General features: G+C 36.7%; 1 protein-coding gene across 3 annotated transcripts in view; it reads right to left on the reverse strand.

Moving 5' to 3' along the window:
• The window catches only part of KDM4C (lysine demethylase 4C), a 264,479-nt gene that overhangs the window by 126,155 nt on the left and 123,896 nt on the right, over nucleotides 1-14,428 (reverse strand). For all 3 annotated transcript variants that reach the window (XM_005522679.3, XM_014252351.2, XM_014252350.2), the window contains one exon: nucleotides 1,696-1,889. In XM_005522679.3, coding sequence (XP_005522736.2) covers nucleotides 1,696-1,889 — 194 coding nt within the window. The remainder of the gene's footprint in view (nucleotides 1-1,695; nucleotides 1,890-14,428) is intronic.

Genomic DNA, 14,428 nt, shown 5'->3' on the forward strand with positions numbered 1-14,428 from the left:
TACTAGAAACTTGAAACAACTGGTGGGATTCTATCACAGCTTTATGATAAATTTTTTCCTGTTTAACTTCCTTTTTAGATCTTAGGAATCTTCTCCCCTGATTTTTGGTTGCTCTGATCTCTAGAAACAATGGCAACATCCACGCCTTGAAAATTTTACTGGAATAACCCTCACTAAAGAGAGATTTATCAGTGCAACACTTGAATGCACTTTGATGCATAGATAATCACTAACTTTTTTAGGTACACACAAAACTTGTAAGTTAAATTTTCACAGCCACTCTGAAAAAAGACTGGCTTGTCCTGAGGTTCATCTTAATACAGAATATAGAAAAATCATTTTTGTCTAAAGGAAATTAGAATTAGAATAAGAATTAGAAGAAATCAAGTGACATAGTTTTAGCCCAGCTGAAACTATGTCACATGTCATTTTAAAATCCATGCAGCCATTCCCCTCCCTCCAGCCTGTCCAGTGAGAGAGAAAGAGAGAAAGAGAGAAAGAGTGAGAGAAGACAGAGATCATGGGTTGAGATAACCATTTACTGGAAACAGCAGTGAGATAAGAAAATTAGCAGTAACAGCAATAATACTCATAACTGCATTTTATATAAATGGGTGACTACACACAAAATGCTCATTGAGTCCAATCAACCCAGAGCCATGAGGCTTTCTGAAACAAAAGGACATTATGGCCCCCAGACCCCAGACCACACCCCCTTCCTTCTCAGAAGTGAGAATCCCTTACTTCTATCCCCCACAAGTGATGTGTGTGGTAGAGAAAAATGTAGGCACAACCACACAGCTCCAATCCCCACCCCCTCACTGCTACTAGAAGAAAATAAAATCTGGTGTGGCCAAAACTACGACAACATCAGAGGAAGGGGCAAAACGAAACAGAAAGGACACTTCTGTTGCACATCATATTAAAGACAATTAAATAGATGGTTGTTGGGGGTTAGGTGTCGTTTTTTTTTAGTTCTGGCTTGCCCGTGGAATTTTTACCCATTAGTTGCGGGGACATCCTAAACTGTCAAGTTTAACTTGACAATAGACAAAGACTGGCCGGGCCCAAGGGGAGAAGGGGGCAGGAAAAAAAGGAGGGTGGGGACAGTTTGGCGGGCTTTTCTTCAGCTTCAGAGAAAGACACTTTGGGAACGGAGCTGTTGCGGTGGAGAGAAGGGAATTTCGCCATCACCCACACAGAGCTGCTGCTTCTTCTTCTTCCCTCTTCATTGGTGGCCTCGCACCTCCTGCCCTGCCGGGACGTGTGGCAGTGCCAGCCACCGCCTCAGAGCTGCTGATCCACCTCAGCCACCAGCCCAGGATCTCAGCTCATCCCTGCTGTTCCAGCTGAGTGTTCCTCAGAGCCCTGCAGGAGCACTGGGACTGCCCACCCGAGGGGGTTTGTGAAGCAAAGCCTCTCCTCCATCCCTTCCCGTCTCAGCCGGGAAAGCTGTCATGAGACCCCTGGTCCTGTTTTCTTGCTAAAGCTGTAGTTATTGTTTGTTTGCCTGGTTATACTAGTAAAGAACTATTATTCCTATCCCCAGATCTCTGCCTGAGAGCCCCTTGATTTCAGAATTATAATAATTCAGAGGGAGTGGGTCTACATTCTTTCATTCCAAGGGAGGCTCCTGCCCTCCCTAGCAGACACCTGTCTTCTAAAACCAAAACAATGATAAAGAAACAAAAATACCTCTTGGGAAAGTTCTGTACTTTCCTTCTTCTTTGTAGCCAGATCTTTACTTCAGGTGTTGATTCAGGAGTTGGTTTTGTATGATCAATGGTATATAAATCCTTGCCCTGTTTCCACAGCTGGTATCTGTCTGGTTGAAACTTCCTCACAAAGACATCCATGGATATTGACACCATGTCCCTCCTACAAGTGCACTGCAAGACAAGAGAGGAATTTTTAAGTGACAAGTACAGGAATATGTCCATTTGCAGTTTGAAAAGCCCAGAACAAAAATCCCACATCTAAAAAACAATTCTATTTTAATCAGTATTTTCCCTTTTCATTCTTCCTCAATTTTCAAGAGGAAAGGATTATTCAAGAGAGAAAACACTATCTGAACAGATGTGTCACACTAGGATTCCCAGAAGTACTTAAGGACACTCCATTGTTTCTTTAACTCCTGGTTAAAAACAAAAAAAAAAAAAAGGAAACTATAGCATTCTTTCTGCACTATTAGCTGGTTTTGATAATTTTAAGCAAACCTTGCCACCTTGAATTCAGAGTCTGCACATATCTTGAGTGACATGAGAATTTTACTTTAAAAAATAACTTATGTATTATCCTGTTGACCCAAAGGTCTTTACAGGTATTTACAGTCCCATCACTTAACTCTTTAAAACATAAATGCATACTAGTACTACATCAAGTTTCAGTTCTGCCCATTTTTTTTTCTACAAAGAGTAAAAAGGAAGCAAGAGAGAGGAGTATTATGTCTGAGGTCTGGAAGGCTGTGCTATAACCATGTAATTCAATCCACTGTATAGTGCAGACCCTAAAATCTCATATACTACTTTCCTCATCAACTTTAATCTAATCTCTGACTTCAGTCCCCTCAAAGAATTTTGCGTTGTTTTTCTTATGCATCCGAATAGAATTATTTTAGTCCTATTTGAATAGAATCTTAACAGTCATGAAAATGCAAAGGAGCCTCCACTTGAAACACTGTAGATGCTGAGTTAATTTTCAGACTAAAGTCATTGTACCCAGTACTCAAAAAGTGACACTAGGCAACTGCATTAAGTAAATCAATATGTCTACAGCACATAAACTACTATAGTGGGTTAATCCTGGCTGACTGTCCATCAACTAGCTCTCCATTTTCCCTCCTTAGCAGGACAGGGGGAAAAAATAAGATAGAAAATGTCACAGATCTAGATAAGCACAGGCAGATCACTGACTAACTACCACCTTCAACTCCTCTTGAGGAAATTATATTAATTTAATGACAATTAATAAGAGATTATGACAATGAGAAATGAGAAGAAAACTAAAACCAGCTCGCCTCACACAGGTTTTTCAGGCTTTATTTCATTCCTCACTGGTGTTTTCGGAGATGTTTCTTTCACATTTTCCTCACTCCTTTCTCTCACAGTTGCTGTAGAGTGATTTTTATTCTTTCTAAATTTGTTATCACATAAATGCCACCAGAGTCACTGACAGGCTCAGCTTTGGGCAGCAGCAGGTTCATTTTGGAGTCAGTTGGATTTGGTTCTGTCTAGTGTGTGGACTGCTCCTGATCTCTTCTGGTATTAGCCACTGCTAAAGCAACTCTACCAAAACCTTGCCACAAAAACCTTAGCAATTTTTTTTTTTTTTAATTGAAAGCAAATTGATTGGCTAAAACATAGTCTAACATTAAAAACTTTAAAAGAACTTTGCTATACATAAATAACTCTGTTAAAGCACAAAACTGAGACAGCATTTTCTTTGACATAAGAGGAGACGTATAGAAAAATGTGGTAAATGCATGGCTTGGCTTTATGGTTTACTACAACTAGTTTTATTACATTTTTTTTAAAACAAGCTGAAACACACAAAGGAGTGAATGCAACTTTCCTACCAGCTAGGTTTCTGCACACTGAATGCAAATTTCTTTATCTACTATTTCCATCTATCATTTCTAGTTCACCCTTCTTCCTCCTGAAATTCATCAGATATATAATGAAAAAGCATCTGAGATGTATTAAAAATGCTTGCACTCCTTTCAATATGTCAACACTGATATGCTGCATGTTCACAACACTGCCATCTAATGGAGGATGAAATGGAAAGAAGGAAAAAAACATCAGGGCAGAAATCATAATTTTATGCAGCTGCTTTTAATTACAGTTTTTATCCAAAATACCACTGAATGCTCCCTTTTCAAGCAGCATGCATATACACACTTATACACACACTCTGTAAAAAACTCAAACATATTTTAAATAGTATGTTCCATTCAGAGAGTCCTTGATTGGACACAATGACCAGTAAAAAAATCAATGAAGACACTTCTGTATACTGGAAAAAGTGCATAGAAATCCACAGTAACATTTTTAACTTTTAAAATTGAAATTTGTAAAATAAAGGCAAGCAACAGTGGATTTTCTCTCCCTTTAATGCACAAAATCTTTTCACATTTAAGCCCTATTGTGACAGACGAAGAAATGATGCTTAAAGCCAAAATTTTGCTGTTAATCACCAAGACTTCCAGTGCTTTAATAGCAAATAATTACTTATGTAAGCCTTGAAACATTAAGGAAGAAAATACATCAAAAAATAAAATATATGCTGGAATGATAATAAGGTATGAAAAGACTCAAAATAGATCACTTCTAAATGGGACACAATTTCCATCTTACAGTAATCTTTGATCAGTTTCCATTTCATTTTGATAGAATTACTGCAAAAGAATTAACAAACCCAGGCAGGTAGGCAGGTATTAGAATTTTAAAATAAAAAAATTAGCAGATTTTTTTTTTTTTTAATTTTCAAACTTAGAAACAAAATTTAAAAAAAAACTTTTAAAAAAGTATACTTTTGAGTAAAAAGTAACTTCATGCTCAAAAGTATCACTGCCAAAAAACCAGAAAACAGGCTTCTAGGCACTGAAGGGTGAAAATACTTGGAATTATCATATCAGATGACATGAGCAGATCTATTCTGAAAATAATTTCTACTCATATTTCCTTGAATGATTTGAGAAAAAAAACAACACCATAAACACAAAAACGGTTGCTTTGATAAATAACCAGGAGAATCCTTCATTCTTCTTGGTGGTGGTGGTGGTGATGGTTTTTACTATTTTTAATTCATTTCTCATTTGACTGGCTTGTTGCTGACAGTTATGTCACCTAACTTAAAAAAGTGACTGAAAAACTCTCTAAAACAAAACTAAATGTGATTATGTTGAAGAAGGCTCACAGGTAAAACACAAAATTTCCCTGTCTACTACAGTACTTGGTGATTTTTTAAAAAAAACTTGCAATATTTCTTAAAGTAAATGCAAAATCTAAGTAATTGGACTACCATGTAAAAGGCAGCTATGTTGCCACAGATAAATGTCACAACCTTTGTACTGGAAACAATTATTTTCTAAATCAAACAGAATTAATTTGATGCTTATTCTTCAAAGACCAGTATGACAATCAGAATACTTAAGACAATGAAACTCCTTCACAATTCTTACTGTTAAATTCTTACTATTAACATCATCAATGATACCACTACTACAGTTATTTTTTTATCCTGCCTCATATATATATAGCTTAAAGGTAAGCAATTCAACTAAAATTTTATCAGGAAGGGCAAACCTTTACAGTATTAATTGGAAGAAAAGCTTTAGCAACTTAAACTAATTGGCAGTAATAAATGCGAGATATATTTGTGACATGAGAAAATCACCTAGGAGAGGCATACATAGCCAAAAGAATTTTTTTCAAACACATGGTATTTGTGAATGGAAAAGAGAATTATTATTTTATAGATTAAAAAAACAAATAAATAAATTTGGGGTTTTTTTCTATTTTGGACTCTGATTCAGGAAAATATAAAAGAATATACAACAAGCTTCTAGACTTAAACACACACTTAAGTACATTCTAAAATATATGATGTACCTAATATACATGAAACCTAAGAATAGGTTTTATAAAACACTTTTTATATCATTAGGAATTGCATAACTCATATTTAATATTAATACTTAATGATGAAAAGCTCTTTCATCTAATGAATTATGCAATTTTAAAAACTAACATAAAAACATCTGTAGAGAGTATTGTCTTTTGCCACAACAGAAAGCAAATAGCTGGTTTATTATTTGACTAGTAGTAGAGGAGTAGTATTTCTTAGAACGATAGCATTAGGTACAGAAACCTACATCGAGAGGCAAGTCTTTCTGATTTGCATTTTTATCTTTTAGTTCAATGAAGTTATACCTCTGATGCATCTTGTAAGATATGAACTGATGTCTTTGTTCACCAAAACATTAGTTGTAATACTACTTAGTGTGTTAAAATATTTAACATGTAAGTTTGAAATATCTGAAGGATTTTGAACATTTTGCACTAAGTATTGGATTTTGTTAATTAAAATGTGGTTTTCACTATATCTGAAATCTATTTCAGTTAGAAGTGTTCTAAAGTTTTAATTTGAAGAATAGTAGTACTTCATTAGGCTATTTTTTTTCCTTCACTTACATAATCATTTCAGAAAGAAAGCACTACCTAATTCACATTGCAACTGCATAATGTATGTAAACTACATACCTGTGGGATAACATGCGGAGGCTAACAGTCACAGGAAAACATGAAAAATTCTCTTCTTTGTAAAGAGAGAATGGACTTTTACAAAACAGTTATGAAAGCAACAAATAAGCAGGATGAGGCAAGCATTATGCTGGTAGCCTTCTTTACATTATGTAAGTCTCAATATACAAAGCATGCCCTAAAATTATTTAATCAAGGTATTTCTCAGTCATACTACCTCCTAACTGCTTATAATGACTAAACTTTTCTTCAGAGAACAGTGGCAATGATGTATTTATTTGTGACAAACATTTTAAATAATTTAGATTCTCCTTACTAGCTTCAAGTATACACAGTAAATTCTTTCATGCACTGTATCCCACTCTTGCACTACTCTCAATGAAGCATGCCCAAGCAATCTAAAAAATGCATTTTGATAAAAAACATTTTAAAGGTGCTGTGACTGCAACTGCTTCCTGTGGACTGCCTATAGAAGCGCTTGATAGGTACTGTTTGCTAGGAGGACAAGATTTAATAAATCCTGGTAGCAGTAACTGCCCTTTGCTATAGAATCAGGCTGTGATGTACTTTCACACTAACCTTCTGGCAACTTTTAAGCAGTGTTGCAGAAACCTTTGGTAGCAGTTAGCCATCTGTACAAGCATTGAGAAAGCAAGCTTTCCTTTGGTAAATCATACACAGTACACTCTTTTCTCTGACACATCTAGTCACACTCAACAAAAATACAAATATAAAACACCATTCTTTAAGGTCCTTTTTATATAATAGAAAAAACATCCTACTAAAAATTCCTATTAAATGCATGATTTGTATTCATATATGCATAAGCAAACAATCTGCAATATTTTTAAAGAGTTCAATATTAAATAGTGCTCTAAAAAATATGTTTTTCTTAATTCCTGTTTCTAATTTATTTTACATTTACATGTAATGCCACCTAGATGATCTTACAAAAAAGACTCATTTTGTATTGTGTAGAATTGATTCCATCAACATCAGTTACCATTACAAAAATGTGGTAATCTTCTCCCATTCCTCTGAAAGCTGGACAACAGAAACTGACAAGACACAACTAAAGGAATCCCATATTTTATTAAATATTCCACCTCACAGACCTTCCTCTTTATCCTTTAGTGGTATCTTAACAGCACTAGTCTTACCCCTTGAAAGATTAAGTCACTATTGAAGTCACTATTAACCTCTTTTTCTTTATTCTGATTTCAGTCTGTATTTCTAGCTTGAATACGTCTCCTCTTTCGCTCACATTCACTTCTCTGTCCATCCCTGATGTCTATACAATAGAAACTCCCTCCCTGGAGCCTTTAACACTCTGCTGTGTGTCAACCGCTCTTGCTCCATCCTTCTCTTAGATCTGTTCTTTTCTTAGTACCTTTGTACTGCACTTCCTCAGATCCATAAAACGACAGCTTCTATCTCACATCTTTAACTGCCTAACAATTTCTTTTATTTTAAAATGGAATTATTCTGAACATGCAGAATTAGAATTTATTTTGAAGAAATTAATCTCCATCTGCAACAGACCAAAATTAACCTATTCTGTAACAACTCCTAAAATAAGGAAACAGTCTATGCAATAACATGTGTATATATATTTAAATGTGTATATATATAACTATAAACAATAATTTGATGTTGTTCGATACCTGATACTGACACATCAACTCATCAGTTATCCTTTTAAAACAAATATTACAGTCATTATAATGGATGACAGAAAGTTTACCATTATCAAACATAAAAAAGGAATTCACAAATTACTCAAGTACAGCAATTCCAACAAATTGCGTTGTTCTTAGTTCACTAATTACAGCAAAGAGACAGTTGTAACACATTGTATGGTAAGAAAACAATATAACAGGATACCTACTAACAAAACATTCCTTCTCTATTCTCAAGAATCAAAAGAAAATCAATAGAATATCAATCTTAAAATCCTATTCTAAATGTACCATCTGTGGAAAACTTCAAATTAGAACTTGACATATTGCAGATTAAAGGGGAAGATATACACCTGGTATGAGAAAATGGGCTAAGGAATAGGAAATCTTATTTTGGATAGCTATTTATCAGTTAAAATAAACTGTTATTCCTTTGGATTATTTAAGGCCATTTTCTGGCACAGTTAGTATGCATCTCACAACTAGCATCACCAGTTATTGTGACATAGCAAGCCACATTATTGTCAGGACTTTCAGAACTCTTTTTTAAATTCAGGTTTGGGTGTAATAATAATTTAAGATTCACTCCAATATAACCAGATGAGTATATGGAATCCTTTTCCCACAAAACTCAAATTTTTAGAGAGTTTGAAATCTAGTTGCCATGATTAAAAACTATGGTTGCATTTACAGATCGTAATGTTGGCAGACTAATCATATTGAAAATTAAATACTACTACTGTATAAACCTTAGAACTGTTGGGCATTCCTCACTGCTGTGTCCAAACACAGCACAGAAAATGGAGTAGTGATCTGTCCATACATTAATAAAGTTATAAAATACTTCTTTAAATTTAGAAAATGTTTTTTCTAAGTATTTTGAGATGTTCTAAAATTTCATTTTATATTTTTCTTGGGTTTCATTTTTTAGCATCTAGTTCATTGTATTAATGGATGTTAAAGCCAGCCAATTAATATTATCAATGGTAAATCACAATACATAGTGACTTCTGTCTGGAGGAAGGAGAAGAATGCAATTAATTCTAATCAGAAGGAAAAGTTATGGCCAAGTCTCATGTGAAGCATGTAAAACTCCATCATACTCACTAAGTTTCTCTAAAAGATATGATAAATTCTTGCAAAAGCTTGGCTAATGTTTTCCAAGACTGAGATGTCCAAAATTCATCACTCATACATCTCGTATATCTTGCAGCTTCTCTAAATGCTGAGAGAAACAGCAGGATGAATTAACCAGTGGTCTTTATACACCAGTAATCTCATTGCTTCAACTGGTAAGCATTATTCATAACTGAAAATTCACAAATGATAAGACTACAAAAATGAAGACCGAATAGATTTATTCTAAATTCTCAATCTACTGAATAATTTTCTTTTTTGCAAAAATGACTCTTCCATCAAGTTTAAGGCTTCTCATTTGTACTTCAGCTCAGCAAAGTAGATCAATATTCAGAAAACCTATATACTTTCCAATAAATAATGAAAAAATGTGTAGTTGTATGCAACTTCCTTCCAGGAATTTCAGAATGCTTTGCAAATACTTGTGTTTCTTCCTCATAACACAGAAGAAGAAACTAGACCAAAGAAAGGCTTATTTATTAAGGTCACAAGGCAAGCCATAGTAAGAACTGACACTGGAATATATTCAGTTTTCAGTTTCCTGCTCCGCATGTAGGTCCTGATTTCTAAACTGAAAAGAAAAAGAGATCATAACTTTTTTCTGCTTTTAAAATAGTTTTTTTGAAGACTCTCCTACTATTCAAATTCTATTACAGAGCACGAAAAAGAACAGTAGAAAAATATTAATGACAAAGAAATTATGGGGTCCTATCACGTATTTTAAGGTAATAAAACATTACAAATTTTTAATAATTTGCAGCTATTTATGTAGCTTACTCCCTAACAAAAGGAATGGAAAGGAATTCTATTAGCTATGTAATATTCTACCAAACTTTATTATTCTACTTAAATCTAAACTAGGAAAGCAAAGAAGCATTGGGATATTAAAAAACCTAAACAACAAAAGTGAAATAAAACAACAACAATAAAACAAAAAAAAACCCTAACAACAACATAAAACACATAAAACATAAAACACATACACACACAAAAGAAAAGGAAAACCACGAAAAAGGCAGCACAAAAACAAAAACCACAACATCAAACAAAATGCAAACAAAGGGGAGTGGGGGGAAACAACAGAAACACACCACCACCACCCCCACAAAATCCTGTATCTCCAACCCTCAAAAAAGAGAAAAAGAGGTAAACCTCCCAGGAACAATGCAAAGAAATAGCATCCATTTTGGAGGAACTTCAAAGGCAAGAGTTTCTGTCAGTGTTAAGTGACAGAAACCATGTGGCTGTGAAGAGTGCTGTGTTGAAGCTGTTTTGAGACATTGGGAAGAAAGGCTTTGTAACAAAGATTGTCAAGGTTTGAGATGGTAGTAGAGGAAGAGAAAGTAGCACAAAATGTCAGTAAGACAGAAAATACAGAATTCTCTACAATTTTTTCCTCCAACAAATAAAACCTGCTTGTAAACCCCATTTTTCCAGTGAAGACACTGACACAGTCTTGCTATGAGGCATCTTGCAGGCCTATGAACTAAACTCCTCAAATGTTCCAATTAGGGTAGTGAAGTGGCAAGTTGAGCACAAAAACAGTAACAACATTTAGGAATGAAATCTACTTACAACAAAACTGTAACAGCTAAGTAATAGCTGGAACACTAGGTTCAAGTATAAAGCCACTCAAATATATAACTTGCAAAAACAGGAATCAAAGAAGTGAAACCAAAGCATTATGTATTTCACCTACCACAGGAAGAAGAGAGTAACTGAACCAAACAAAAATTCATTGACTGAAGTATGCATCCAAAATGAGTGAAACTACCCTTAGACATTTTTTTGGAAGAAATGGAGTACGTTTCTGTTGACTAAAGCTCTTGAACAAAAAAACAGATTCACTGATGGGAAGCAAAGTCCCTTTTAGCAAGCCCTAGGTTATCAACAAATACATCATTGTCACTAAAGATCCTAGAGAAACATCTGCCAATAGCCATCGAAAATTGAATTCATTCCTAGAAAATATGAGTTTCCAACTAACAAATGTGATAGACAAAAAGAAAGCTCAATGTAAATAGAGATTGCATTCAATTTAAACTCTAATGAAAAAAAATGACAGACCATTCACAGCAACAGAAATTTGTTTCACTCAAGCAAAGAAAGAAACAAAGGAAAAATTATATTGACAATGGAGACTTTTCCCATCCCTCTTTTTTGTCAAATCACTTTTTTTTTTATTTTTGTCAAATCTTTTTTTTATTTAATCACTCATCCTGACTTCCTATCATAAAGCCTTCATGGAAATGTTTTTAAAAAATCTTGATTATATTATTAACTGTCACCAAGCTACTGCTGTGTTGTATGCTATCTGGAGCCCTATCATCTTTAGCATTAAATCTTTACTGCAAAAGATGTGTTTTAATTTTAAATGAGCTAAGATAAATTTTCTGCTTTGATGTGAACTTCCACAGGATACAAACTTTATAATGGTTAGTTAGTAGTTAAAAATGCCTTGTCTCAATCTACATTTAGATGGACATACTCTCGTACTTCTTAACACAAAATGCACAACTTTCTCAGTGAAGAGCTTCACCCATCAAAAGACTGCATTTTCAGTACGTATATATATTTATATACCTATACTTATCTATAAAAAATATACTAAAGAGCAATGACATACAAGTGCAATTGCTTTGTTTTACCCTGCAGAGACTATAACTGAACCCAAATTCCTTCAGCATTTTGTGTTCTAGGTTCTACATTCTTTTTCTTCTTACCTCTCCCTTGAAAAAAAAAATAATGCTTCCCCCTTTATTCTACCTTTTGTTATAAATTTGTATTGTGATATTGGCTTTCGCAGATGAATATTATATGTTAAATACTTTTTAGCTATGTATGTACTTTTTTCTTGCTAACAAGTCTTAAGCTTAAAAGAATTTCCTAGGTACCAGGCAAGGAAACCCCAGAGGGCAAGGACAGTGGGGCTCAAACTCTTATCAAGAGAACAATAGAAGCCAAACTGTTATCAAAAAGCCGGTACCAGTACGTGGGCAGGGGAGAAAGATAAGCTCAGCTGCCCTCAGAAGAAGGATGAGGGGCCCAGACCCTTATCAACAACTGACCATCTGCAGAAAAAAGGAAACCAGACTCCAAAAGAATGCTGACCAGCAAGAATAATGATGACCAGCAAAAAAATTATGATGACAAGCAGAAACTGAGACTGTGCAGAAGCATGATCTAAGAAGGTGGAACCAGGGAGGGGACATGCTTGAATATGCATTAACCCCTCACAGCAAGGATGGGATAAAAGGGGTATCCATGAGATACCAGGTGTGCTGTTGGGAGCGGGCGAAGGCACCCTTGACTTTTAAATCCTTCGTTGATTTCTTATGTCTCCTAATTGTCTTTTATTTATATTAAATTCTTTTTATAATTTATTAAGTGAATCTCGTTTTTAAGAATTTTGGGGGCTCTTTCTGGGATAAGCACCTCACCTCTAGGACCACCGGAGATCCAGAACGGGGAAACAGGCGCGCCCCTGCTGAGTTCAGCAGACCCCGCTCCGTTTCTCCTAGCGTGGGCCAAGCGGCTGCAGGTCAAAACCCCGAGGACAAGAAGGAGAGGAATAAAGCAAAGGAAAGGGGAAAAGGCTCCCTAAAAACCGCGGTATTTTTGCTCCATAATTCTTGTGCACGAAGACCCAAAGAAGAAGACGGATTGTAAGTAATCTTTGGGGGAGCGGGAAGCGGGGGTTGCAAGATACCCCCGGGGTTACTGGGACTGGGTCTCAGGGGAGGGGTTAGCCCCTCGGGAAAGGGAGCCCAAGGTTTTCCTGGCACAGTCCACTGGGAAAACAGAGTAAAATGTGGATTCTCTAAAACTTTGTCAAGTTGAGGATTAAATCCAAGAAATTTGGACTTAAAACTGCCAAATTGAGGAATAATCCAAGAAACTTGAGATATTTGACATATTACAGTGCCCATGGGCGTATATTAACAAGTAACTGGGAAGTAAAGAGCACCTTATTGTCTTGCTGTGACTGGGTGGAGTTGAATGAACAGATGTGAGAATGCGTAAATAGGTGTGATTGTTGCGTTAAAGTTTGTTTGTTTGTTGTTTTTTTTTTTTGGAATTGTGTTGCTAAAGAGGAAAGGTATCCTGTGCTGTGCTGGAGTAAGAGTGAACACGGGTCGATGTTTCCACAGGAACTAGATCACGGTGGGGACACATGGAGTGATTCGCTTCCTCCCTGCGAGCTCCTGTCATGGAGCCCCGGGGGGGGGCAAACCAGAACTGGGGCTTGTAGCCCAGGAGCCGCAGGGGTGTTGTATCAAATCTGTTCTCAGCGGGTCTGGTCTCAGAGTAAAGCCAAGGTTATCTTTAGTGGAGATCTTCCCTCCGCGCCTTTCCTCCCCCCCCCGGGCAACAAGAGCTGTTTGCGGGGGAGGGATCGCTTTGGTGAGCTGGTATGTGGTTCAGCGTTTGAAGTTGTTTGTTTTTTTTGGTTTTTTTAGAAGCTTTTTTTGCCCCACTGTGGCGGCGGTGAAAGGTTTTCCTGGGAGATGGTGCTCCCAGGGCTACTCCCTGCAGAGCTATTGGGACTGAGTGGCGGGTCAGCCTCAGGAGTGCAAGGGAACTCCTGGAGCTCCGGCCGGCGAGTCGGGCCGAACCCTGATAAGATCAGGCACAGAGGATGCCCTGAGGGGATGAGTTCAGCTCATCCCTTTTGAGTAAAGTGAGGGCAGGGGGCCGTCTAAGTCTTGGTGCCCCTGGATTGTTTAAACTTATTTTGGAGCTCTCAAGCCGCAGAGCTGTGTTTAGGTGGCTGCCGGCAGGCTGGATTGAACCACAGATGCTGGTTCGGGTTCCCTGCTCCAGGCACAGGGGGATCGGAGGAGCTCTCAGTGACTCCTGGAACCTCCTGAAGCTGTGAAACAGGCCGGGAACATGCCCAATGGTGAGAGAGCCAGGTGAGTCCCTCTGGGACCCAGGTTTTCTAGGCCGGGGTCTTATGAGACCTTGGGCACATTAAGTTCTGTGATTCCGAGAGTAAGGACTGGTGTCAAACTGTCTCAGAGAGCTTTTTCTTAGCCAGATGTGTGAGTGAGATATGGAGCAGTCCTGGCGTATGGTATCAGCTCCAAACCAAGGGAGCTGCAAGTTGCAAGCCTTTGTTTTACCGGGTTCTGAGAGAATTCCGTGTATGATGGTGCTGTAAGCTTCTGCAGCAGTAAGCTGTGTCGGTAATTAAAATTTGAGATTTCAGGAAGAGCAGAAAAGCTTTAGAGAGAAGCTTAGAAAAATTCCAAGAAATGCATCCTGGGAGAAAGTGGAAAAAGAAGTAAGCTCTGTTTGTTTTTTTTTCTTGAGTGACTGCAATATTTATTTTGTAGAGAAACAAAC

Source organism: Pseudopodoces humilis, chromosome 4, assembly GCF_049639895.1.
Source record: "Pseudopodoces humilis isolate 2021_Gansu_Grassland_sample_001 chromosome 4, ASM4963989v1, whole genome shotgun sequence".
Taxonomy (NCBI): Eukaryota; Metazoa; Chordata; class Aves; order Passeriformes; family Paridae; genus Pseudopodoces; species Pseudopodoces humilis.